The 26,646-nt window shown below is 39.4% G+C and overlaps 1 protein-coding gene across 1 annotated transcript; it reads left to right on the top strand.

The window, feature by feature from the left end:
* The first annotated feature begins 8,567 nt into the window (after positions 1-8,567).
* LOC9267157 (protein SPIRRIG) lies at positions 8,568-26,409 on the top strand. The gene is made up of 19 exons (XM_015775020.3): positions 8,568-9,174; positions 10,844-10,913; positions 11,009-11,094; positions 11,220-11,355; positions 11,442-11,498; positions 12,320-12,493; positions 13,241-13,432; positions 13,522-13,587; positions 13,909-14,023; positions 14,153-15,282; positions 15,497-16,199; positions 16,290-16,392; positions 16,473-17,563; positions 17,646-19,296; positions 19,369-22,392; positions 23,087-23,395; positions 23,543-23,849; positions 23,965-24,111; positions 24,626-26,409. The coding sequence occupies exons 1-19, from the start codon at positions 8,930-8,932 to the stop codon at positions 25,790-25,792; spliced, it is 10,773 nt and encodes a 3,590-aa protein (XP_015630506.1). The 5' UTR covers positions 8,568-8,929; the 3' UTR covers positions 25,793-26,409.
* Positions 26,410-26,646: the final 237 nt, after the last annotated feature.

Raw genomic sequence — 26,646 nt, 5'->3', positions numbered from 1 at the left:
TAAGACTTTCCCACCTTCTCCCACTGAAGCTGCATTTCTACATGGTTGATCGATGCTAGCTAGTGTAAAGGAGTTCATCATCCTAGATGGCTTAGCTAATGATTTATTCCACTTGCATTAGTTGTGGGACCCTGCAAGCACAAAGGGATGGTGGATTCAACCACCGTTAACGTGTCTTAACTAAAAATAGGGACTGGTTTATATGTACTAACTTATATATTCCCTAAAGAAAAACTATATATTTATGTATTTATATATAGCAGGACATGCAGGAAAGCTAGATGCTCATCTACTTGTTTAGAGTTGGGACTTTGGATTCTGATGGGAACAGTTACAATATTAGATTCAGGTGGTTAATTTAAGATCATGTGTATGGAGGATTGGGATTCGGTGACATTGCCCCGTGACATTCTCGGTGACATTGAGTCACTGACATGTGGGTCCAGTCACATGTGGGTCCCATATGTCAATGACTCAATGTCATCGAGAATGTCACAGGGAATGTCACTGAATCTGTGTTCGTGTATGGATAATTTTGTGTTGATTAGTACAAGAGATGGATGTCATCCATGGTTTTCATCTGAGATTTTTTTTCGGTTTTAATTGCCGTGTTAAGCCAACGAAAGATGATTCCCGTCTTGTTTTAAAAAAAAAAAAATCTCGTTTCTTCTTTTGTCTCTGTCATATGAGGTGTGCATAGTAATGGGAAGCGGGTACAAACAAAACTTGCACTGCGTAGATTGGTGAAAGAAAAATCATCATCGTTGAAAATTGTTAGTTTTCGTGAACACGAATGAATACAAGTAATTAAGCTGTTTATTTCAAAAGTTCGCTATTTCGAGAGGTTTGGGGTTAACTCCCAGTCAAAATAGTAGTAGGCACTCAATAATATAGTAAGACTTGGCCTGGTTTGATTTAAGATTGTTGAGCGGGTTATTGTCATGTATTATCCACTTAATTACTACCTCTGTTTCAGATTATCGGACTTTTTAGCATTGTCCACATCTATTATATTATCTTCTATTATATTATTAAAGGAATAGAAAAAGGAGCCTCCACATTCGCTCTCATGCCCTAGAAATTCTCACATTAATCGAAGAAAAAGAAAAAGCATAGTCCATATAGATATACAATTTAGAAATAGCTGAAATTCGGAATTAAAAAAAAGGAATATTAGAAGAGAAGACTAGAGTCCATATAGAAATACAATTAGGAAATAACTGAAATTCGGAATTAAAAATAAGGAATATTAGAAGTAGAGTATAGAGTCCATATAGAAATACAATTAGGAAATAACTGAAATTCGGAATTAAAAATAAGGAATATTAGAAGTAAAGTATAGAGTTCATATAGAAATACAATTAGGAAATAATAGAAATTTGGAATTAAAAATAAGGAATATTAGAAGTAGAGTATAGAGCCCATATAGAAATACAATTAAGAAAAAAAATAAATTCGGAATTAAAAAATAAGGAATATTAGAAGTAGAGTATAGAGTCCATATAGGAATTTAAAACTAACTAAAATTTGGAAATAAAATTAAAAGTAGAGTTTAGAGTCCATATAAAAATATAATTTACGAATAACTAAAATTTGAAATTAAGAAAAACATGGGAAGAAGAGTTTAAAGTCAATATAGGAATACAATTTAGAAGTAACTGAAATTCAAAATTAAAAATTAAAGAATATTAAAAGATGAGTTTAGAGTCCACATAGAAATGCAATTAGAAATAATAAAAATTCAGAAATAAAAATAAATAATATTGGAAGAAGAACATAGAGTCTATATAGAAATACAATTTATAGAAAATTCGGAATTAAACAAAGAAATATTAAAAGATGAGTCTAGAGTCCATATAGGAATATATATAATTTACAAATAACTAAAATTTGATATTAAAAATAATTAATAACTAACACGTATATAAAATACAATATGAATATTACACATTAGTAGTTTTGCAAAGTTATTTAAAAATTTAAAATTATGTTATCATTTTAATATATTTGAATAATATAATGAGAAAACATATATGCTATTATATGAGAGAAAATATAATGATGCTACCCGCTCAATCTGCGCGGGCTACTATGCTATTTCATATAAATGTTAATAAATCTAGGCACACATATATATCTATATTTATTAAGATATATATATGAATGTGGGCAATGCTAGAAAGTCTTATAATATAAAATGGAGGAAGTATAAAAAATAGATTGATAAATAACATTTTTATGACGGTTGATAAATAAACTTAATAAATAGCTTCAAACAATGCTCTTTTTTTTTACAATGCAATAAAAAATTTTTATAAAAAATGTATTGTCTTAAGTGTGAATTGTGTAAAGTAATGTTAATAATACTGTCTAGTGAAAAAATTAAAAATAACATGAGTCGATCATGGAAGGGTAATTTTTGCTCGGCCTCCTCTACATACAACCGGATATATACAATATTTTTAATTAGAAACTTAGCGCTTTAAACAGAGAACTTAGCTCTCAAATAACCTAGTCTGAAACTCACTCCTACAGAGATTTGAAATCAGGATATTAGGGTGCTTCTCGGGCTAGAAAAAATCATTGGGAGCCTAATGCTGCGTTATTTTCAGCTATTGCAATTTAGCTACTACTCGACTTTCGTTAGCACACTTTTCAAATGGTTAAACAATGTATTTTATGTAAAAACTTTATATATATAAACTGTTTTAAAAATTCTAATAAATTTATTCATCAATTTTTTATATATTAGTACTTAATCAATCACATACTAATCTCGTTTCTCATTTTGCGTGTGGCTAATTAGCTGTTTCAAACCTTCGAAAAGAACGCAGCCTTATATCTCATATTCTCATTGTACAATATATATTGTGGCTTTTCCAGCGTTTTGGTCGTGGCTCCGTTATAGGAATACTACTTAGGGCTTGTTTGGTACAGCTCCAACTCCTAAATTTAGCTTCAGAAATTAGGTCTAGAGTGGAGTTATAGAGCTGCCTAAACCCAGCTCCACAACTCTAGTTCATTTTGTGAGAGAGCTCCACCCAGCTCCACTCCCAGTTTTGGTAGAGCTGAAACTGTTTAGCTGGGTAGAGCTAAAGTTGGAGCTGTGCTAAACAGACCTTTAATTATCTGGTTCATGTGCGTTTTTATGGTGGCTATGTCATGACATTAGCACCGTTCAAATTATTGTGAGGATACAAGTCCTTGTGTGTTGCGACCTCTGTAAAGGGAATGACATATCAGTTCATAACCTCGTGACAGCTTAACTACAAGCTGCAGGAATTGGTCTATCTATCCTGCATTCCGCTCTCTCTGCCCACATGGGTTGTGTGCATACTCTTCCTCTTTTCTCTCTGTTTTTTTTTTTTGACAGGTTCTCTCCAAACGTGCCAATTACTACAAGGAATTAATCGCGGTTGGTTCGATCGTATCGATTCTCTCTTCCTTTCCCTTTCCCCTGATTGGATCAACCCATTGACCGATCGATCGACCTCAAAAAAAAAAAAAAAAAAAACGGTCGCACCCACGCACGCGCCCGCGCAAGAAAATCTCCCGGCGTCCGGCGACGGTGACGACCGCCACGAGTATGATGGGTCTATTTAGAAGTTTAACATTCGGAGTGTTTATTTGAGGAGCAATTTTACAATACCTGGTATCATAAGAATAAGTATAAAGATAAAGATCGGTATGGTCTCTACGTTAATTAGAGGCTATCACGTTACAATAGTTAAGACAATATTGTCTTTAAACTAAAATACTTTCTTACTAGTCATCTTTTCTTTATTAGACTCAATGCAACGAAAAATTTCCTAATAAATACTAAGAGTCGACTCTATGCCGTTGTCATGCGTAGCAACTATCTTTCTATTTCCTTCTTCCTTTCTCTTCCACGTCACCAAATATACTTGCATGATAATAAAGAGAGACCACTAATAAAGACCATTATACATGCCCTAAGGTAACACTTTTTCTATTATAAATTTAGTATCTCTTGGTACCTAAGTACTATGAAGAACTAAATTTTACACTAATTTTTTATTATCTTATGGTATCTCTTCAAGGACCGTAGAATTGCTCTTATTTGAGAGTTTAAGATTAAAGCAGCTGTTGATATTCCAAACAAACTGGTAAACCCAGGTTCTGGCTTTTTATTCGTTTTATGGATTCTACGATTACATAATCTCAAAATCAGGGTAGAAACTACAGCCGCTATAATATAGGAGAAACTACAGCCGCTATAATCTCTTAAAAAGGGTTTTGAGAAACAGCTGATTAGTAGTTAACTTCTAATAACCTGAAGATATTGAGTTTTTAGTCTCTGGTTTCTAATTCGTTTTCTAGATTTTACAATTATAGCTTTTTAAAATCTGGATGAAATAATTGTGAGAGAAACTGCAGCCGTGGGAAACTCCACAAACAAACCCGATGTCGAGCGGTGCCGTGAGGCGAACCTCCCAATCGCGCATGCGAGATCTCACCATCTCGTCGCCGTATCAGCCCGACGAACCGGTCCGTGCGGCGCGGTGTCTCTCGCGTGCTTCCGTGGACGTCGTGGTCTCGCAAGACTATCGATTTATTTCTACGTACACGGTGCTACCAATCCATCGATGCTGACTGCTCATCAGCGTACATCGAAAATTCGAACATATATACTCCCACTACTGACGACACAGCATGTTCTTCGCCGCTGTGAGCGCATTTTCATATAGGTCGGTCTGAAATTGGGATTAAGCTAATCAAGCGAGCAATCGAGACGGATATCAGCACATAGTACAGCTTTCAGACAGATTAATTATCAAATATTAGTATAACTGGTTTTTTATTAGTCCATGATGACAATTAATCAGACTAGTTCGTGTATATATATATGGCCATGCATGATCGATCAGTTGCTTGATTTTCTAGGCCGGTTTAATTTGGTCGAGATGGAACATGGCATGCATGCATTCGCGCCTGACGGAGCTAGACACGCTCCGTGCATGCACGTACTGCACGAAAGCTGCCTTTGCTAAATCCCCTTCTGATTAACTAAGATTCCATCTCCCATTTTTTTTCTTGAAGAAAATATTCCCAAACCTACCAATCAAACTAAGGCACTTAATAAGTTCATCCACATTCGTCGACATTTTTATATATCCTTTTGGTTCCATCACCAATATATTATATATGCGATTCTTGATTTCGACCAACAAGGTAGAAATCTTATTGGTCCTTCATTGCTCAATCCCTGTTTAAGAGCTACTCCCCCCTATCAAAATATAAGTATTTTTAGAATAGTGCCAAGTCAAATTTTTTAAATTTTGCCTATTAATAGTAAAAAAGTTAAAAATATTAATCATGTAAATTTGATCTTACTATATTTATCATTAAACGAAATATCATAATATGCAACTATTTTTATTTAAAACATTCTACTTTTAAAAATATTTTTAGTAAAAGTAGTATCTCGAAGACCATGTCAAGATAAAAAAATACTTACATTTTGGGACGGAGAATGTACCTTATTATTATTTTCTATTTTCTGGGTCAAGTCATGACCTGATCCTGCAACCTGCATGCATACATAAGCGTAGACCATGTCAAGAGAACTCGATAAACGTAGACCATGTACATGTAACTTGATGAGTTGTTTAATCATCGTGTGATTAATTATCTTTATATACACTGTCACAATCGTCGACGATAATGTCAATACTCCACCTGCAGCCGCCTGCATCACCGTTCGCTAAGCTGCGTGCACTGCACAACGTGATTTCACACGGCCATTTTCACTTTTTGGTCCAAGCTTAGTTAGGCCCCGTATAGTTCACAATTTTTTTTCCTAAAAACATCACATCGAATCTTTGGACACATACATAAAGTATTAAATATAAATAAAAACAAAAACTAATTACGCAATTAGGGAGAAAATCGCGAAACGAATCTTTTAAGCCTAATTAGTCCATGATTAGCCATAAATGCTACAATAACCCACATATGCTAATGACGGATTAATTAGGCTCAAAAAATTCGTCTCACAGTTTTCAGGTGAGTTATGAAATTAGTTTTCTCATTCTTGTCCAAAAACCACTTCCGACATTCGGTCAAACGTCCGATGTGACACCCAAAAATTTTCTTTTCCCAAACTAAACAGACCCTTAGCTTACGGCTTGAAATTAATTAACTAGCTCTCGTGATATAGGTTTTCAAATATTTTGTTTAGTACTTTCACTAGTCCACGATCAATTGGCCACACCTAAAAAGGTTAAACTGCGTGGTAACTTCTCCGGCACTGCTAATTATAGCCACCATGTGCTCGGTTTAACATTCGCTAACTTACTCTATTAATTCTAACGGACATCGAGAGTGGGTATGTGTCAACTGTGAAAAGTACACACCTCGAAAATTAGTTAGAAAATAAGCTGTCAAGTACTGTAAGCTCTCACGTCATGCCTATGCCGAAATGGAAAAAAAAATAAATCGTAAATCCCATAAGCACAAAATACTTTAGAGTTACATGCTAATCACACATCTGCTTGAGATTTTTGTTTAGACAAGCAAATTTGAATTTACAAGTTGGTGTTATCGACTGGAATATATTCCAACGGGACGTCAAACATCTCCATCTCCATTTCCCTATCTAATCCCATAGCCTAACCGGTTTCGGTTTAGTTTAAGTTTAATTTGAAAATTTAGCAGCGCCTTTGTCCCTACGCCTGCTACGTCATCGGGGCGGGGATCCGCATCCGCATCCGCTGCGCGGCGCAGAGCAGCGAACGCTCGCGCACCGACCGTCGGATAGCCGCCCGCGTGTGCATCGAGATTCGGGCTGAGGCGCTGGTTCGCGGTGGATCAGGATTTGGTGGGGCCCGGCCGGCCGAGGCGCGGGGGCGTGGGGCCCACCTGTCCGTGTCCGGAGGCGCGAGGCCCGCACGTCTGCCCGGGAGCTGCCACGTAGGAGAGAGAAAGTCTGACGTGGCTCGGGCCTCATTTGCGGGGAAGCCCTCGTCAGTCGTCAAAATTGCTCGTTGTTTGTAAGCAGACACGAAGGTTAGTACTAGGAGCCAAAGATTAATAAAGAATACATTTATTAGCATTCGAAGATGACAGCAAGATTTTTAATAATTTGGTTAATTCAAAGAATCTGCTGGAGTTGTCCAAATCCGGATAATAAATTTGACCCTATGTATTGTACATCTCCTTAGTTAATCTTCATCTAATTCAGGCTCGAATGGGACCATTGTTGCTTTAAAACTTGTTCGGTATCTCTTAGGCAGTGGTTTTTGTTTTACCTAAACTACACAATTTTATCCTTTGCTTCCTCTTACGATAAATATGATTCTTTGCTAGTATATATTCAGTATGATAGCATTTCGATAACTTTCTTTATGAATGAAATTCCAACGTATATACATTTTATAAAAGCCTTTCGATCCCTCTTATAGGGACAAAGATCTAACCATTTGATTACAAATCTAACGCCTAATGATGCTCTCCCGTCGTATTTACTCTAAAAACGTCATACCCCATCTATGTTTATTCGGTTATAGCATCGTCTTATCATTTCTTCAACCTCAACATATCCCCATCTCCTCCTACCTTGTAATGCTACTCAGATCTACGTGTTTAGATCTGCTCATTGATTTTATCCACATCTCCTTCTCTTCTCTTGGTATTTGTATCAGCCGCCACCACTAGTATAATCTTGCTTCACTCATATTCTCATGTGCCAAAAACAACTTTAGGGTTTCGCCTCGAAGCAAATAGAGTCATCAAAAGCTTACTTCATCAATATCCATCGGTGACGAATATAGATGAGTAGGAGTTGATTATGTCATCGGATTCTCTAACACTCTTGTTTTATCCCTACATCCATCGAGGGCGCTTCTCTTGATTGGCCAAATGGTATGTGTTTGGTGTTTTTGCCAAATAAAATATTATACATTTTCTCTATTAAGTTATATTCCTCACTCTAAATTTATTATTATTCCTTTAACTGAATATTCACCGAACATATATATAAAGTATCATACTATTTATATTCTCTCTCTGTAACATGTTAATTTCCTGATAAGTCTTACATTAAAAAGTACTCCCTCTGTCTTATAAAAAACCAACCTAGTAATAAATATAACACATCCTATTACAGAATCTGGATATACATCTGTCCAAATTCATTATACTAGAATATGTCATATCCAATCCTAGATTTTTTTTTGGACGGATGGAATAGGCACCATGCTCTCTAGAATTTTATTTTTTAAAATCTATTTCAAATACACACATCAAGCTTGCCACTTTCACAAAGGAAAACAAAAGATAGGTGAGTCGGAACAGGCAAAACATTTTTCTCCCAATTACGGTAGTGCGAAGACGTCAAGCAAAAGTCACAAAAGATTTTAAAGTAAAACGCACACAAAGTCAGACGAGGTTAGTAAAGCCTAGTTAACGATGTTACCCACAAGGCCATTTTCTTTTCACAATAAAAGAAAAAAACACAAAAATGGACAAGGAAGCTAAGCAACCAAATCACCCACCAAATCGCACAGTACACACACAAATTACAAACCAAACAGAGAGAGAAAGACAGAGGGGAAGGAAGAGCGCGTCGTCGAGGAAGACGAGATAGCGAGGAGGCGCGTGGGAGAAAAGGAGGAAACAAAAGGGAGAGAAAAAGGAAAAAAAATAATTATTACAAGCGAGGGAGAGAAAAAACACAAGCAAAAATAGGGGCAGGAGGAGGAGGAGGGAGGCGACCAGAGGAGGAGGGAGGCGAGAGGCGCGCGCACGCGGGGAGGGGAAGGAGGAGGAGGCGATTTTTTGTTGTTGTTGGTGATAGGAGCTAGGTGGGTGGGAGGAGAGGAGGAGGGGGGGGGGGGGATCGCGTCGGAATTCCGGCGAATCGGCGGGATCCGGCCGGGATCTGCGCGGCGGATGAGGGGTCGGCACCATGAAATGGTCGACATTGCTCAGTAAGGTCGTCTTCGCCGGCCAGCAGGAGCAGGAGCAGCCGCCTCCGCCGCCGCCGCCGCCGCCGGGGTCGTCGTCGTCCCCGCTCAACCGCCAGAAGCAGGGCGACCCCGGCCAAGCCACCCCGCGGCTCAGCGCCGCCGACGAGGGTGGGTCGGTCGGAGGTGGCGGCGTCGCGGCGGCGTCCGGGAGCTCGCCCTCCGCCGTCTCCGCGTCCCCTGCCAGGTAGGCCACGCCACGCCACGCCACGCCACGCCACGCCGTGGAGTCAAATACTGTCCCTCGCCTGAATCCGTCGTGGTGTAGGCAGCTCCGATGCGATCCTGTCGCGTGCGTTTTTTCGGATTGAGCAATGGCAATCGGATTTGGATTTCGAGAGCGTTCGATCGTAGATGCTTTACCTTTTTTTTTTCCTCGTTCTCTGCGTGCTTTTTTTCCCCGTGTTTGGAGATTTGATAGGTAGATGCGGGATTAGGCGTTTGATATACGCTTTGACCTTTGCTGGTTGATACACCTGATATTGTTTTTAGCTCAAGCTTCCCAGTAAGTTCCAAATTTTTTTGGTTTTACTCATACGGTTCCGGGGAGAAATGATGTTGGAATAAGACGGTGGTTGGAGATGCGTTAGCTGTGTGGTCAGCTCATGGATTTCAATTCGTCTGTACGCTGCCTATTGCCTGTTTCTTTTGGTTTTGTTATGCGTTTGCATTAGAAGCGAAATTTGTATGAGCTCTTCTAGAGATGGTGGGAGTTTTACTTGTCACGGTTGATGCCAAATTGGTGGAGAACTTGATGAATCTGTTGATTCAGCATTCATGTTTGCATTGGCTGTGCTTTAGTAATAAGATTGGTGCATGCCATTTTAAGACACTGTTTAACTTTGATAGTGTTCCTGTATTGTTGCCTCTGAGAAGTTGCTTGCTAAATTTGTATATCCACTTAGTGAAATTTGATTGTATTACTAGGATTATATTCATGTCCCTATTGGAAACAAGTAAGTAGTAGTAATTTTATGTGTTGGAAATTTTGACATATTTAAATTCAATGGCATTATTGTTTATGTTATACATCTGAGCACAATGTCTATAATAAATGCTAATTGAGCACGCATGTTATTGTTCTTTATATTGATACCATGACGTGCCTAGAGTGATTACCAGTGTTAGCATTCTCTGTGTCCTCTTCTGTTCCATGGTAATAATATTGACTGTACAACCGTTGTAATTAAGGTTCCTATTGTAATCGATGCCATATATGAAGAATACGTTCTATATTTTACTGTAGAATGGAGATTTATGAGCTGTTTTCATTTGTATATGCTTGATACCTGGTTCTTTATTCAGATGTTCTCTTGTCATTTCTTCAGCATTCAATAAATATCATTAACCTACCAAGAAAGAATAGTGACTTTTGCAATTGCATTACTAATGAGATATCGTGAGTCTCATCCTTTATTCCTTTGTGGCTTTGTCTGGACTCTGGACTACCACTAGATATTATGTTGTTAAAGTTGGTAACTTCGTTGTGTGCGTTGTTTCAAGGTGTTCTGTAACTTAAACTTGTATTGTATGGTAACTGGCACTGGGAAAGGGATAATATTAGAGCCTGTATAATGTTATAGTTCTCTCTCGTACTTGTTAGTTGGCTAGTTGCCCTTCCAATCCTTGCATGGCAGTTCATGTATTTGTAGGTGTCATGTCAGGCATTCACATTATATATGCATCACATGGTTCTGATGCATGGATTGTACTAAGAATGACAAAACGAGGCATTTGATCCCTTTGCTTCAATTATTCTCCAGAATTTTATCTGCTGTTTCAAGTGAATTTCCTGCAAAAATTTCTCAGTTTGTACTCCCATTGTTAAATAAATGTTCTTAACCTTGTATTTGCAGGGGAAAAAATGAGTTGGAGTTGGACTTCAGGAGGTTCTGGGAAGAATTCCGTTCTTCCAGCTCTGAAAAGGTACCATCGCACTTGGTTCACCTTGTCACCATGGAACATAGCACTTGCATGTCCGTTCTTATCCTAACACTGTGCCTTTTATTTTCCCTGCACAGGAGAAAGAAAGGGCCTTAAATTTGGCAGTAGATGTCTTCTGTAGGCTAGTGAAGGAGCACTCTAGTGTAGCTGAATTAGTTACAAAGTATGCCTTGTTAACTTTCATACATTCGCTACATTGTTTTAGTTTATTCTAAAATCATATCTGTTTATCATGACATAAATCTTTATCCAGGTCGAGTTTTGTTAACATTCTTGTGATTACTACAGGTTAGTAGAAGCACATGTTTTTGCTTTTGTTATTGGAAGAGCTTTCGTTACAGATGTGGAAAAACTAAGAATTCACAGTAAGGGAAGATCTTTGCGTGTTGCTGATGTTATTGGTTTCTTTTCGGAGATCACAGAGGTCAGCCTTTATAATAATGCCTATAATGCAGTTTCCAAATTTCATGTGACCATACATTCTCTGCTAACTTCTATTCCATTATCCAGCTTGGCATATGTCCAGGTTCAAATTTGTTATATGCAGTTGAAGTTCTTGTGACACAGGTTCGTGCAGTTTCTCTTGTTAATATCAAATCATTCTGTTTTCTGTTATATTTAATCTCCCTTATTATCTTATCAGGTGTTAAATATATATAATCGTAAAGTCAACAAAACTGTGGTATTCAAGTTTTTTGTGATTGTGTTTGTGTAAATTTTTACTAATTATAATATGATGAGGAGGGCACATCATTGTGATAAAAGCTATACATAGGCCATATATATACTCCAGGTGTTATTTGAAATTCCTTTTGCCTTCAAAGCTATTATGAACATTGGACTAGTGTGTTATATTTACCTCTGTAATACTGTTTTCATCTTTATATTTATATCCACCTTGTCCTCTCTGTAAGTATACAGTATGAGCCATCTGGAGGACAAAAATGATTCTAAACATCTGAACAAGAGCAGTATTTCTACTACAAACCTTGTCAAAACAATGTTAGTTCTTAGTGTACTATATATAATCTTGCATATTTGTGAATAGATGATGATTGTCAATGAATGTTGCAAAGAGAATCTGTATATCGAAGCAATTAGCCATTAAGTGTTTGGTGTTAATTTTGGGCTGGTTTTGCAACCGCTAAGTCAAGTTATGGTATGAAAACCAATTTTAGTTCCCTGTTCTTTCCTTTGCAACCTTTTTGCATTGACAATGACACATGTAATAAGACAAAAAAAGAGAGGCATCTGCTTTCTGATAAAAAAACAAAGCTTAGATATAGTAAGGAATGTGCAACTGACATATGGTGTTTCAAATCGGCTAAAACAACATTTGCCAAATGCTCAGAGTAACATGCTTTTCATGTTTAATTTCTTGGTTACAGACTATCGATAAGCAGCCTCTGTTGGATTCTGGTATTTTGTGCTGCCTTATATATATCCTCAATTCCCTATTGAGTCCTGATGAATCCTCCCAAAAATCCTCTCCTGTTGGTCAAGAAGTTTCAACCAGTGAGAAGAGTAAAGATTGGGGTCCTATGCTATCACGGCGCCTTGAGGTAATACCAGTCTCGTGGTTCTTATATAAAGAGGATTTCCTTTGCATTATTTTTTAAAGAACTCGACGCAAGGGGAGAGAATCCCGAAGGCATTGCATTTAAGGTCGAGAAAAGGCCCTGAAAGCTGGCACTTACCTGTATGGGAACATTGTTGTCACAGGCTGTCTTAACACTTACTTTTGGGGAATACACAGAGAGGTACCTTTTTTTTGGGTGAGAACCAGGTTTTGAGCCCTGGTTGGTAGCCTCACAACTGGAGGACTTACCACCGTCCACTGTGCATAAGCACGTTCTCACCTTTGCAATATCATATACTACCTCCTTTTTTAATAAATAGCGCCGTTGATTTTTGGCATATCGTTTGACCATTCGTCTCATTTAAAAATTGAGTATAAATATGCAGAAATACAAGTCATGCTTAAGTTTTCTTTAATGATAAAACAGGTCATAACAAAATAAATGACATTGAATAAGATGAAAGGTTGAATGTCATGCCAAAAGTCAATGGCATCATCTACTGAAAAACAGAGGGAGGAGTTGTTAACTTATTCTGATGCAAAATCACAACTTGTTAATACTTTATCCGCTGAACTTCACATAGTGCCATGCTGGAGTATCCATCTGAACTAATACAAGGCATTCGTTTTATGCCAAACCTGCATTATGTGATATGTTAAACCTTCTTAATTTCTTTGCCTGGTTAATTTGAGTTTTGATTTTTTTCCCCTTGTTTTTTGCTCTATGGAGATCGAGGCAAGTGTAGTACATACAATGAAGGCACTAGCGAGCCATCCATCTGCTGCACCAAGCCTAATTGAAGATGATGCTCTACAAGTTCTATTCCACATGGTTGCAAATGGTTCCCTGACCGTGTTCTCTCAATTTAGGGAGGGTCTTGTTCCAATTCACACAATTCAGCTTCATCGCCACGCAATGCAGGTAAGTTGATATGATGCAACATTTTTTGTGGATACCTGACTTCCTGCCACACCGTAAGTTCCTAATATATTTATTCCTTAACTGAGCAGGTTCTTGGTCTCCTTCTTGCGAATGACAATGGGACTTCAGCAAACTATATAAGGAAGCATCAGTTGGTACATTCTTTATCTCTTCTTCATTGTGGGTTGAAATATTTTGATCTTGTTCTTCTGTTTTTAGCAATTGTATCTTAGTAGTTATTAGGGCTCCTTGACACCATACTCAATGTAAAAATGTGTCTGTACTGAGCTTTCTTGGCAAATAATAGAACTCCTGTAGAGCAATTAATACCTTTTTATTGAATTATCTAGAGTATTTCATTTTGGTATAGTTATCTCTCTCTCTCTCTCTCTCTCTCTCTCTCTCTCTCTCTCTCTTTTGTGTGTTTGGAACATCTACTCTTTTGCACTATTGCTAATAAGTCCTATGCCTTTTAGATTAAAGTTCTCCTTATGGCCGTGAAAGATTTCAATCCGCAGAATGGTGATGCTGCTTACACCATGGGCATTGTGGATCTCTTACTTGAATGTGTTGAGCTATCTTACAGGCCTGGTAAACATGGACAGACTTTTGCCATTCAGATACATTTCATCTTGATATTTTTTCAATGTGTACATAATTCATGGTCAGCTACTCAGCTATAGCGTTTGCTAATATTTCAATATATGGTTAATATTGCAGAAGCTGGATCCGTTAGGCTCAGGGAAGATATACATAATGCTCATGGCTATCAGTTCCTTGTTCAGTTTGCTCTTACACTATGTAGCTTACATAAGAACCAGGTTCTCCAATCTTCGCCCAAGTTAGCATCTGAGGATGGAGTGAATCCTCCTCACAGATCAGAACAAGATACATTCACATCCGATCTTTCACCACAGCTATCAAGATTGCTTGATGTTCTTGTAAATTTGTCGCAAACTGGACTGTCTGAAAATTATGTTGGTAAAAGTATGAAATCTTCTCATGGGAAGGGAACAGGCCACAACAGAAGCCGGACTCCATCTGTTGACAAGTTCGCAGATGAGATTTTGGAGATTAACAGTCCCAAAGTAAAAGATCTTGAGGCCATTCAGATGCTACAGGATATATTTCTGAAGGCAGACAACTTGGAAGTGCAAGCTGAAGTTTTAAATAGAATGTTCAAGATTTTCTCAAGTCATCTTGAGAATTACAAGCTATGTCAACAACTGCGAACTGTGCCTCTTTTTATCCTAAACATGGGTGGCTTCCCTCCAGCACTTCAAGAGGTCATCTTAAAAATTTTAGAATATGCGGTCACTGTTGTAAACTGCATCCCAGAGCAGGAGTTGTTATCACTCTGTTGCTTACTGCAGCAACCAATTTCTACCAGTCTTAAGCATACAATACTCTCTTTCTTTGTGAAGCTCCTTTCCTTTGATCAGCAGTACAAAAAGGTTCTCAGGGAAGTAGGTGTACTTGGAGCGTTGTTAGATGACCTGAAACAGAACAAGCTTTTTTTTGGAGAGGAGCCACAAAACAGGACCCCTAAGTCTGCACAGAGGATGTCCAGTGCAAGTAGTTTTCGAAAAACCATGGATAACAAAGATGCGATTCTTTCTCCGAAGCTAATGGCTTCTGGTTCCACCAAATTTCCCATGTTTGAAGATGAAGGGACAATAACTGTTGCTTGGGATTGTCTTTTTTATCTGCTGAAGAGAGCTGAGCCTAATCAACAAACTTTCAGATCTTCTAATGGCGTTAATACGATTCTTCCTTTCTTGGTATCTGAAAGCCACAGATCTGGGGTATTACGGCTATTGTCTTGCCTGATAATCGAAGATTCTCTTCAGGTTTGTGTTAGAACCTGACTCCCATGAAATACATAGTCATTTTTAATCACGAATCATCTTAGTTTAGGGCATAAAATGCCAAGTTCATGGGAGTGAATGACTTGTAAAAACCTTAAGGGTCTATTTCCCCTATGATTTGTTAATTTTAATGATGCTTAAAAATTGAATTTCACGAGCACCATGTGAGCTATGACTCCTTTGACATTGTTTTCAGGCTCATCCAGAGGAAATAGGGTCCCTGATAGAAATCTTGAAGAGTGGGATGGTATCAACTTCGTCAGGTTCTCAACAGAAACTTGACAATGATGCGAAGTGTGACACTTTTGGCGCTTTGTGGCGTATTCTTGGGGCAAACAGTTCAGCTCAAAGAATTTTTGGAGAAGCCACTGGGTTTTCCCTGCTACTAACAACGCTTCACAGTTTCCAGAATGACAGTGAAAACGAGGAGACTGAATCATCTTTGCTTACTCATATGAAGATCTTTGGTTTTCTAATGCGAGCTATGACAGCTGCAGTATACAGCAATCCTGTTAATAGGATAAGACTGCATACAATCCTGTCTTCCAACACTTTCTATGATCTTCTGTCTGAATCTGGGTTGCTCTGTGTGGATTGTGAGAAGCATGTTATCTTGCTTTTGCTTGAGCTTGCACTTGAGGTTGTTCTTCCTCCCACTAGTAACCTGCAGGTAGAGAGCATTTCATCTGAAAACCCAGAGGATGAATCAGGTTTCTTGTCTGCAACCTCATTTGGACTATCAAGGCTTGACAAGGAGCGTATATATAATGCTAGTGCTGTAGTTGTTTTGATCCGCTCTTTGCTAGTATTTACACCTAAAGTTCAACTCGAGCTGCTGAGATTCATTGAGAAGCTAGCAAATGCTGGTCCCTTCAACCAGGAGAATTTAACTTCTGTAGGTATGGACAGCAATTGTTTTGTCACCTCTGTTTCCTTTACTTTAGCTGGCGAGTTTGCCTTATGTTATTCTTGCCCTTTTTGTTATACAGGATGTGTTGGTCTTCTACTTGAGACAATCAACCCATTTTTGGAGGGCTCATCTCCTATCCTTAATCACGCTTTGAGAATTGTTGAAGTTCTGGGTGCTTATAGGTTAGTTATATTTGATGGTTAATTTTATATAGAAGCTTGCCTTGTTAGTTGTGGTACATGTTATGTTTTTTCTTTGTCAGGCTGTCTTCTTCTGAACTAAGACTTCTGGTGAGGTATATACTTCAGCTGAAAGTGAAGTGTTCTGGTCATCTTTTTGTTAATATGATGGACAAGTTAATCCAAATTGAAGATGTCAGACAAGGAAGTATTTCTCTAGCCCCTTTCATTGAGTTGGACATGAGCAAAGCTGGTCATTCATCTATTCAAGTTTCATTAGGAGAGAGGACATGGCCACCTGTTTCTGGATACTCTTTCGTTTGCTGGTTCCAATTTCAGAACTTCTTTAGAAGCCATCCTAAAGAAGCAGAAAAAACATCAAAAGGGTCTTATAGTAAAAGGAATGGACAAGTTATGCGCATCTTTTCTGTAGGTGCAGTTGATGATGCCAACACTCTGTATGCAGAACTTTATCTCCATGACAATGGTGTTTTTACCATTGCAACAAGCAATTCAAGTTCATTATCATTTCCAGGCATTGAGATGGAAGAAGGGAAATGGCATCATCTTGCAGTTGTACATAGCAAACCAAATGCATTAGCTGGCCTCTTTCAATCAAGTGTGGCCAGTCTATATCTTGATGGAAAGTTGAGGCACACCGGCAAACTTGGATACTCTCCATCCCCATTTGGTAAATCCTTGCAAGTAACACTTGGTACACCTGCTATCCGAGCCAAAGTTTCAGACCTATCATGGCGGCTTCGGTGTTGTTATCTTTTTGAGGAAGTCTTAACACCTGGCAGCATTTGCTTCATGTATATTCTTGGACAAGGTTACAGGGGATTGTTCCAGGACACTGATCTTCTGAGATTTGTCCCTAACTGGGCCTGTGGTGGGGAGGTGATGGCAATTCTTGATTCATTGGAATTGGAAGTAATTGCACCTTCAGGCAGCCAGCGTGTTGATAGCGCAATGAAACAAGGGAACTCTAGACTTGAGAGCAGTGGAATCGTTTGGGATATGGAAAGGTTAAGAAATCTTTCCTTACAACTGTCCGGGAAGAAGCTAATATTTGCATTTGATGGGACTTCATCAGATGCTTTTCGAGCATCTGGGACTTTGTCCTTGCTGAACCTTGTTGATCCAACTTCTGCTGCTGCATCCCCAATAGGAGGTGATTGAACTTCTAGCTATTTTTATTTAAACTTTTTTCTCTTGGAAGATGTCAATATTCACTATGTTCTTTGAAATGACAGGTATACCGCGGTATGGGCGCCTAAGTGGGGATGTTTATGTGTGTAACCAGTGCACAATTGGTGACACTGTTCAAACAGTTGGTGGGATTCCTGTTGTTCTTGCTCTTGTGGAAGCCGCTGAAACTAGGGATATGCTGCACATGGCACTAGAACTGCTTGCACTATCTCTTCAACAGAGCCATCAAAATGTGAAGGACATGCAGTCCTTGAGGGGTTATCATCTTCTTGCACTTTTTCTGCATAGGAGAATGTCATTATTTGACATGCAGTCTCTTGATATCTTTTTCCGTATTGCTGCTTGTGGAGCTTCATTTCCTGAGCCACAAAAGTCAAATATGAACCGAACAGCAAGCTATGCATCTGGAATCTCCCCAGAGTCCAGTCTTGATGATCTTACATTACCCAAGTTTGGTGATGATATGTCTTCTATTGGATCACATGGAGATCTAGATGATTTTTCAGCACAAAAGGATTCTTTTAGCCATCTGTCTGAGCTTGAGAATGCCGACTTAGCTGGGGAGACTTCTGAGTTTATAGTCTTGTCAAATGCTGATATGGTCGAACATGTTCTATTGGATTGGACCATTTGGGTTACTGCTCCTATATCAGTACAAATAACTCTCCTTGGATTTCTTGAGAGGATGGTATCAATGCATTGGTTTAGAAATCATAACCTCACAATACTGCGGCGAATTAATCTTGTACAACATCTTCTTGTCACTTTACAACGTGGTGATGTTGAAATTCCTGTCCTGGAAAAGCTAGTTGTTCTGCTTGGTGTCATCTTGGAGGATGGTTTTCTAGCTTCTGAGTTGGAGCTTGTTGTAAGATTCGTAATCATGACATTTGATCCTCCAGAACTTACACCAAACCGCCAGATTGTTCGGGAGGCCATGGGAAAGCATGTCATTGTGAGGAACATGTTACTAGAAATGCTTATTGATCTACAAGTAACCATAAATGCTGAAGATATGCTGGAGCAATGGCACAAAGTTGTTTCGTCCAGATTAGTCACATATTTCCTTGATGAAGCTGTGCACCCAACAAGTATGAGATGGATCATGACTCTCTTAGGAGTTTGCCTTACATCCTCTGCCACTTTTGCTCTAAAGTTCCGTACAAGTGGAGGTTTCCAAGGGTTGAATCATGTGCTTCCAAGCTTCTATGATTCCCCTGAAATATATTATATACTCTTCTGTCTGATTTTTGGAAAGCCTGTTTTTCCTCGAGTACCAGAGGTCCGCATGCTTGATTTCCATTCTCTTATGCCTAGTGATGAAAACTGCGGAGAATTGAAGTTTGTAGATCTATTGGATACTATCATTGCAATGGCAAAAGCTACATTTGATTCATTGATTATGAAGTCTATGCTTGCACATCAGAATAATAATCTTTCACACCTTAATGGCACCTTAGTTGCGGATCTTGTGGAATCGACACCAGACATGGGAGGTGATCTTCAGGGAGAAGCCTTGATGCATAAGACATATGCAGCTAGGTTAATGGGTGGTGAAGCTGCAGCACCTGCTGTTGCTACTTCAATACTGCGGTTCATGGTTGATTTGACAAAAATGTGCCCACCATTCTCTGCTGTTTGCAGGCGGCATGATTTCCTAGAGAGCTGTGTTGACCTATATTTCTCTTGTGTAAGGTTCGTATGGTGTGCATATGTTAAGTTATGTGATGCTCTAGATGTTTAGGCTAAAACCTTTTTATTCTGCAGGTCTGATTGTGCCGTGAAGATGGCGAAGGACCTAACATCTGCGGCAACAGATGAGAAGTGTATGCATGATGATGACAACGAAAGTCTAAAAGATACTTTTTCGAATTTGCCACAGGATCAGGAACAATCTGCCAAAACTTTTAGTATTGCAAGTTTTCCCCAGGAGCAGAAAAGTTCGAGCTCAGGAAGTAGTGGCATGCATAACTCTTTCGAAACTGCTGAAGTAAAAGCAGACGACTCTTCCAATCAGGCATCGAGCACCACGTTTTTGAATGGACAAGCAAACCAAGTGGTTCAGAGTGCTCATGATCAAGGACAGATGTCAGCCCCAAGTTCAAATGGCATTGCTGATTCCCACCAACCAGCTGATTCACCCACTTCAGCTTCTATGAACAATATTGGGTCTCCTGTTTTATCTGAGAGATCAGCTCACAAAGCAGCAAGTACCCCTACTGCATCTCCGATGGCTCCATTTGCATCTTGGCCTGGCAGTGCAGGATCATACAGCGATGGTAGGCAGCTAACAGCCTCTCCATCCATGTCTTCAACTATATCTGGGATTGACCTCGATTCATCCCCTGATCTGAAGACAAACATTCAGGGGTCACCTGCAGTGAACACACTTTTCCCAATTAATTCGAAGCTTTTGCTTGACATAGATGATTTAGGTTATGGGGGTGGTCCTTGCTCTGCAGGAGCTACTGCTGTTCTTGATTTCATTGCTCAAATCCTTGCTGATATTATCTCAGAACAGCTCAAAGCAACACTCTTTATTGAGAGCATCCTGGAGTGTGTGCCTCTGTTTGTAGATATCGATTCTGCTTTGGTTTTTCAAGGTTTGTGTCTAAGCAGACTGATGAACTTCCTTGAAAGAAAACTCTTACTTGATGATGAAGAAGATGGGAAGAAACTTGACAAGAGCCGCTGGTCTGCAAATTTGGACCCACTTTGCTGGATGATTGTTGATCGTGTATACATGGGCTGCTTTCCAACCCCAGTCGGTGTGCTACGTACGCTAGAATTTTTAATGTCCATGTTGCAGCTTTCTAATAAAGATGGCCGTATTGAAGATGCAGTACCTTCAGGTAAAGGTATTCTATCCATTGCTCGAGGAGGCAGGCAACTTGATCCTTACATCCACGCCATATTGAAGAACACTAACCGGATGGTAATGTATTGTTTCTTGCCAACATTCCTTAAGAATATGGGGGAGGATGACTTGCTTGCAAATCTGGCTTTCCTAACAGAAACTGGAAGAAGTTTAGGTATTTTTAAACCTTCCCAGGAAGATTATACTGTTGATATCTGTACTGTTCTTCAGCTTCTGATTGCCAACAAGAGGCTGGTGCTGTGTCCAAGCAATGTTGATAATGATCTAATGTGTTGTTTCTGCATAAATTTAATGGCACTTCTTCGTGACAAGAGGTTAACTGCACAAAATTTAGCAGTGGATTTACTTAAATACTTGGTAGTGCATCGGCGTCCGTCTCTTGAGGACCTCCTAGTTAGTAAGCCTAACCAAGGGCAACAGATGGATATCTTGCATGGAGGGCTCGACAAACTACTGACTGGAAGTACAACAGCGTTTTTTGAATGGCTCCAGAGTTCTCAGCAAACAATAAGTAAAGTGTTAGACCAGTGCGCTTTAATAATGTGGGTTCAATATATTACTGGCTCAGCAAAATTTCCTGGGGTGAGAATAAAAGGCATGGAGGTCAGGCGCAAGAAAGATATGGGACGAAAATTACGTGAAATTGCAAAACTAGATTCAAGGCACTGGGAGCAGATAAATGAACGGAGGTACAATCTTGATTTGGTTCGTGATGTAATGTCTACAGAGCTAAGAGCGATTCGTCAAGACAAATATGGATGGATACTGCATGGAGAAAGTGAGTGGCAAAGCCAGCTCCAACAGCTTGTACATGAAAGAGGCATTTTCCCTGTGCGGCAATTATCGACAGAGCCTGCATGGCAGCTGTGCGCTGTTGAAGGACCGTATAGAATGCGGAAGAAACTTGAACCGTCCAAATTTAAGATAGATACTATTCATAATGTTCTAGCCAGCAACCTTGGGTTAGATGATGTTAAGATTACCAAGAAAGAGGATGGGCACATGGTGATGACATCTGGATCAGATACAATGTCAGGCTTGAATCTTTTGACCTATGACACAGAACGGAAGGATCTTGATGCTGCTGATTTTGCATCGTTCAAAGATGAAGATGACATATTCAAAGGAGGAAGCACAGTGTCACCTCCAATTGGCTGGACTGATGATAAAAGCAGCATTAACGAACAAAGTCTTCACTCTGCAACAGAACATGGAGCGAAATCAAGTTCCTTTTCTTATCACATGACAGAGAGTGTCCACGGTAAATCTGAATTTAATTCACCTAGACGGGCACCTTCAGTTAAGGGCACCGATACAAGAACCTCAGAGGATAAATCGGAAAAGGAGTTGCTTGACAATGGAGAGTATCTTATCAGACCTTATCTGGAACCTTCCGAAAAAATAAGGCATAAGTACAATTGTGAACGGGTTGCTGGTCTTGACAAGCATGATGGAATATTTTTAATTGGAGAACTTAGCTTATACATCATTGAGAACTTCTACATTGATGATTCCAATTGCATTTACGAAAAAGGCAATGAAGATGAGCTCTCTGTCATCGATCAAGCTTTAGGTGTAAAAAAGGATGTATTGGGAAGCTGCGATTCTCACCAAAAATCACCATCTACGTGGGGTGCAACAGCAAAAGTTTTGCTTGGTGGCAGAGCATGGGCATACAATGGAGGTGCTTGGGGTAAGGAGAAGCTTTGCAGTAGCAGCAATTTGCCTCATCCATGGCATATGTGGAAGCTTGATAGCGTCCATGAGCTCCTAAAGCGTGATTATCAGCTTCGCCCTGTTGCAATTGAGATTTTCAGTATGGACGGGTGTAACGAGCTTTTAGTTTTCCACAAAAAGGAGAGGGAGGATGTTTTCAAAAATCTGACCGCCATGAACCTCCCACGAAATAGCATGTTTGTATTCTTAACTCTTTGCAAATACATACACTCAGTAATTACCATGCATGTTCAGTCATTTCTTTAGTATAAGATCTGAATGTCAGGTCCTACTATCAAGGCTATGTAGTTTTCAGAGTTGAAACCATCTAGATATGATCCCTTGGCATAGGTTCACAACAGGTTTATGTGTTTCTTTGTCTATCCTGATAGGTTTATCACAACCGCTGAACAAGATTAGACTGGAAACTGTCTGCTTACGTCCATCGAGTACCGCTCAATGTCATTTTTTTAAAGAAAAATCTTAGCAACAAAATAGAGTAGTTTTTTTTTGGACTAACACCACAAGAAACGGGCATAATTCTGTTAAAACTAGCGAAACTGCCAGAAATATATGTAAATTTGCAATATCTTTGTTTTTTTTTATTAGTCAATTCTCACCCTTCCCTACTTAATCTGGTAATTAGCAAGTTCTAAGTGATTTATCATCTATGGTGGGAACATATTGTGAGTGCAAGTATGAATTGATAGACAGACACATGAAATTAAGTCCTAAGGCCTTTATTGTATGCTGGAGGTTTCTAATTGCTCTCATGTTCTTCCTGCACATGCACAGTCAAATTTTAAGTTGCACAACTAGGCATTATTTTTTAATGATTTTTACAATACACTTTTTTTGACATTGAAGTATACTTTTACCTATCATTAACAGGTTGGACACAACAATATCAGCATCCTCAAAACAGGATAGCGGTGAGGGGAGCCGTCTTTTCAAAATAATGGCAAAATCATTTTCTAAAAGATGGCAGAGTGGAGAAATTACCAACTTCCAATATCTCATGCATCTAAATACACTTGCTGGTCGAGGATACAGTGACCTTACGCAATACCCAGTATTTCCATGGGTTCTTGCAGATTATGAGAGTGATACTTTAGATCTGAGAAACCCACAGACGTTCCGTAAGCTTGACAAACCAATGGGATGTCAAACTGAAGGGGGAGAAGAGGAATTCCGTAAGAGGTTCGTTCATCTAACATCAATGGATATACTTATTTTGTTTATTTCTTAATATAAAAGACTATGCCTTTAGGCTGTAGTATTGCTGTACATAAGATAAGAATTTGTGCATCTAACATTATCTGAAATACCTTCTTCTGTTTACTTCAGATATGATAGCTGGGATGACCCTGAAGTACCAAAGTTCCATTATGGTTCTCATTATTCAAGTGCTGGGATTGTCCTTTTCTATCTTTTAAGACTGCCTCCCTTTAGTATGGAAAATCAGAAATTACAGGGTGGACAATTTGACCATGCAGACCGTTTATTCAATAGTGTTAAAGATACATGGGTAAGTGCTGCTGGCAAGAGCAACACATCAGATGTCAAAGAATTGATTCCGGAGTTCTATTATTTGCCTGAATTTTTGGAGAACCAATTTAATCTGGACTTGGGGGAGAAACAGTCCGGAGAGAAGGTATGCTACTTACACAAAAGTGCACTGAACTTTTAACTGGATGTAAATATGTAATGGCAATACTCTTAACCAAACCTATTCAAGCTGCATGTAATCTGTAAAATAATGATTTCAGGTTGGTGATGTTGTTTTGCCGCCTTGGGCTAAAGGTAGCTCCAGAGAGTTCATCAGGAAGCATCGAGAAGCCTTGGAGTCAGACTATGTATCCGAGAATCTGCATCACTGGATAGATCTTATTTTTGGATATAAGCAGAGAGGAAAGGTATAGGCCATCTCATGTTTGTGCATTCTTTATTGTTCCTAATGGTGGTGATATTGCCGTCATCATGACAACATAAATATGTTTGTCTTAAAAACAAGGGTGTTATCTTCTGTTATAGATTCGTATTCCTTCATTTCTGTGGTCCTAGTGGTGGTGACGTTGCCATCGTCATGAGTCCATGACAATTCAGACATGTTTGTAGTTTTTTACAAAGGAAAATGAATTGTGTTTTTTTATAGATTGATAAATTTTGTCCTTTATAGCATCTTACCCATTCAAAACCTCTCAATAGTTTTTTCTAGGTCTTGTTCAGCATGCTAAATTTGTATCATTTTTTACTTTCTCATGGTCTTTCAACTCTGAGCATTGATTTCTACACTGTTAGCCAGAAGTATTTTACATTTGTGAATGTAAACCAGAGTGACTTGTAAAATTGTGACACGAAACAGGGGAAGTTTTCTGCTAATCATATTTATTAACTTGTTCTAATTGTTATTTCTTTTGTATATGGCAGGCAGCTGAAGATGCTGTAAATGTCTTCTATCACTACACGTATGAAGGCAATGTTGACATAGATTCCGTATCAGATCCTACCATGAAAGCTTCGATACTGGCACAAATCAATCATTTTGGTCAGACCCCCAAACAATTATTCCAAAAACCACATCCTCAGAGACGGACTGACAGGAAGGTCCTTCCTCATCCTCTACGGTACAGCGCGTATCTTACACATCAAGAGATTCGGAAGACAACATCATCAGTTTCCCAGATTGTGACCTACAATGATAAGATCCTAATTGCTGCAGCGAACAGCTTTCTCAAGCCAGTAAATTATAGTGAATATATTTCCTGGGGATTTCCTGACCGCAGTTTGAGAATATTGACCTATGATCAGGATAAACTTGTATCAACACATGAAAACCTTCATGGTGGTAGTCAGATTCAGTGCACTGGAGTTAGCCATGACGGCAACATTCTCACAACAGGTGGTGATGATGGTGTAGTTGCAGTATGGAGATTTTTCAAAGATGGCACTCGTCGTCTCCTGAGAATGGAGAAAGCTCTGTGCGCTCACACTGCCAAGATAACATGTATCTATGTGAGCCAGCCTTACTCATTAATTGTCTCTGGCTCCGATGACTGTTCAGTGATCTTGTGGGACCTGACAAGCCTGGCCTTTGTGAAGCAGCTGCCAAGGTTCCCAGCATCAGTGTCTGCGTTACATGTGAACAATCTCACTGGTGAGATCCTGACTGGTGCCGGTGTTCTTTTTGCTGTTTGGAGCGTCAACGGAGACTGTCTTGCTGTGGTTAATACCTCTCAGCTTCCTTCGGATCTCATCTTGTCTGTGGCAAGCACTACAAACTCGGACTGGCAGGACACAAACTGGTACGTGACAGGTCATCAAAGCGGTGCTGTGAAGGTATGGAAGATGGTGCACTACACGTCTGATGAGGCAGCAAACAGCAAGAGCAAATCTCCACCGTCCACCCTTGGAGGGATGAGCTTGAATGGCCAGACTCAGGAGTACAGGCTACTTCTTCAGAAGGTGCTCAAGGCTCACAAGCACCCGGTCACTGCCCTTTGTCTTCCACCCGACCTGAAGCAGCTTCTGAGCGGGGATGCCAGTGGCCACTTGTTCTCATGGTCACTAAAAGATGATAGCTTTAAGGTTTCATAGCAACAGCTCAACAGAGGATAGTCAGGATTCACCTGCACATATAGAGAGCCTTAGTTAAGTTATATACCTCTGGTTCCTTTCTCACCCAGAATCTGACAAGCACCTGCTTGTGCTGCCAAAGAAAGAACTCAGAGTTGGCCTCGGCATGCAGAAACATTCTACAATATGGTTGGCCCAGGCCCCAGCCCATTCAGCAAAATCTGGGGTGAAGACACAGTACAACAGAAACACACTGGAAGGGATAAAATGGAGATGGCGTTGTGCTGACATTACAATCTTATTATACTGTGAATTATCTACCGGTTCTACCTCATCTTCTTGTTTTTTCATGAGAGGATTCGTGCGGGGTAGCAACCAGCGTGTGTAAAGTTTGTATAGGATGCTTTTGGTTAGTAGTGGTGAGGGGACGATGGTGATGATGTTGTACGGTGAAGATGTTATTTTTCGTCTTGGGGATGTAAGGAAAGGGGTGTTAGGTTCCTCTTCTTTTTCTGTTTTGTTTCTCTATTTTGTCCCCAGAAGTGGTGGTGTTCATTCATTGACTGGGTGTAATTTGAGCACCCTTCTGTTCACTTCAGTTCATTTGCACATACATGCAAGAGATTTTGTTCAACGCAGTGATGCACCTTATCCATGGACCATGTAGTATCTCACTCGGAAGTCTCATCTGTTGATGCAGCTACACTAATTAATTAAGCATTAATCGTGGGAAGAGTAACGATAGTCTTCACCAATCTCCTTGGGACACGTTTGTGTCGGTGACCACTGTAGTACATGGCGAACAGCAAACTACTAGTACTAGCGATCTAGAAAATCCTAAATCATGTGGTTCCTGTACAGTTTATTGGTGAGAA

This window comes from Oryza sativa, chromosome 3, assembly GCF_034140825.1.
Source record: "Oryza sativa Japonica Group chromosome 3, ASM3414082v1".
NCBI classification, from domain to species: domain Eukaryota; kingdom Viridiplantae; phylum Streptophyta; class Magnoliopsida; order Poales; family Poaceae; genus Oryza; species Oryza sativa.
This window is presented reverse-complemented; position numbering and strand designations above follow the sequence as displayed.

Excerpts from the sequence above, each read along its gene's own strand:
- LOC9267157 (XM_015775020.3), top strand. The coding sequence starts at position 8,930 with ATGAAATGGTCGACATTGCTCAGTAAGGTCGTCTTCGCCGGCCAGCAG. Across the intron at positions 9,175-10,843 it reads GTCTCCGCGTCCCCTGCCAG|GGGAAAAAATGAGTTGGAGT; the intron begins GTAGGCCACGCC and ends TTGTATTTGCAG. Across the intron at positions 16,200-16,289 it reads GGAGAATTTAACTTCTGTAG|GATGTGTTGGTCTTCTACTT; the intron begins GTATGGACAGCA and ends TTTGTTATACAG.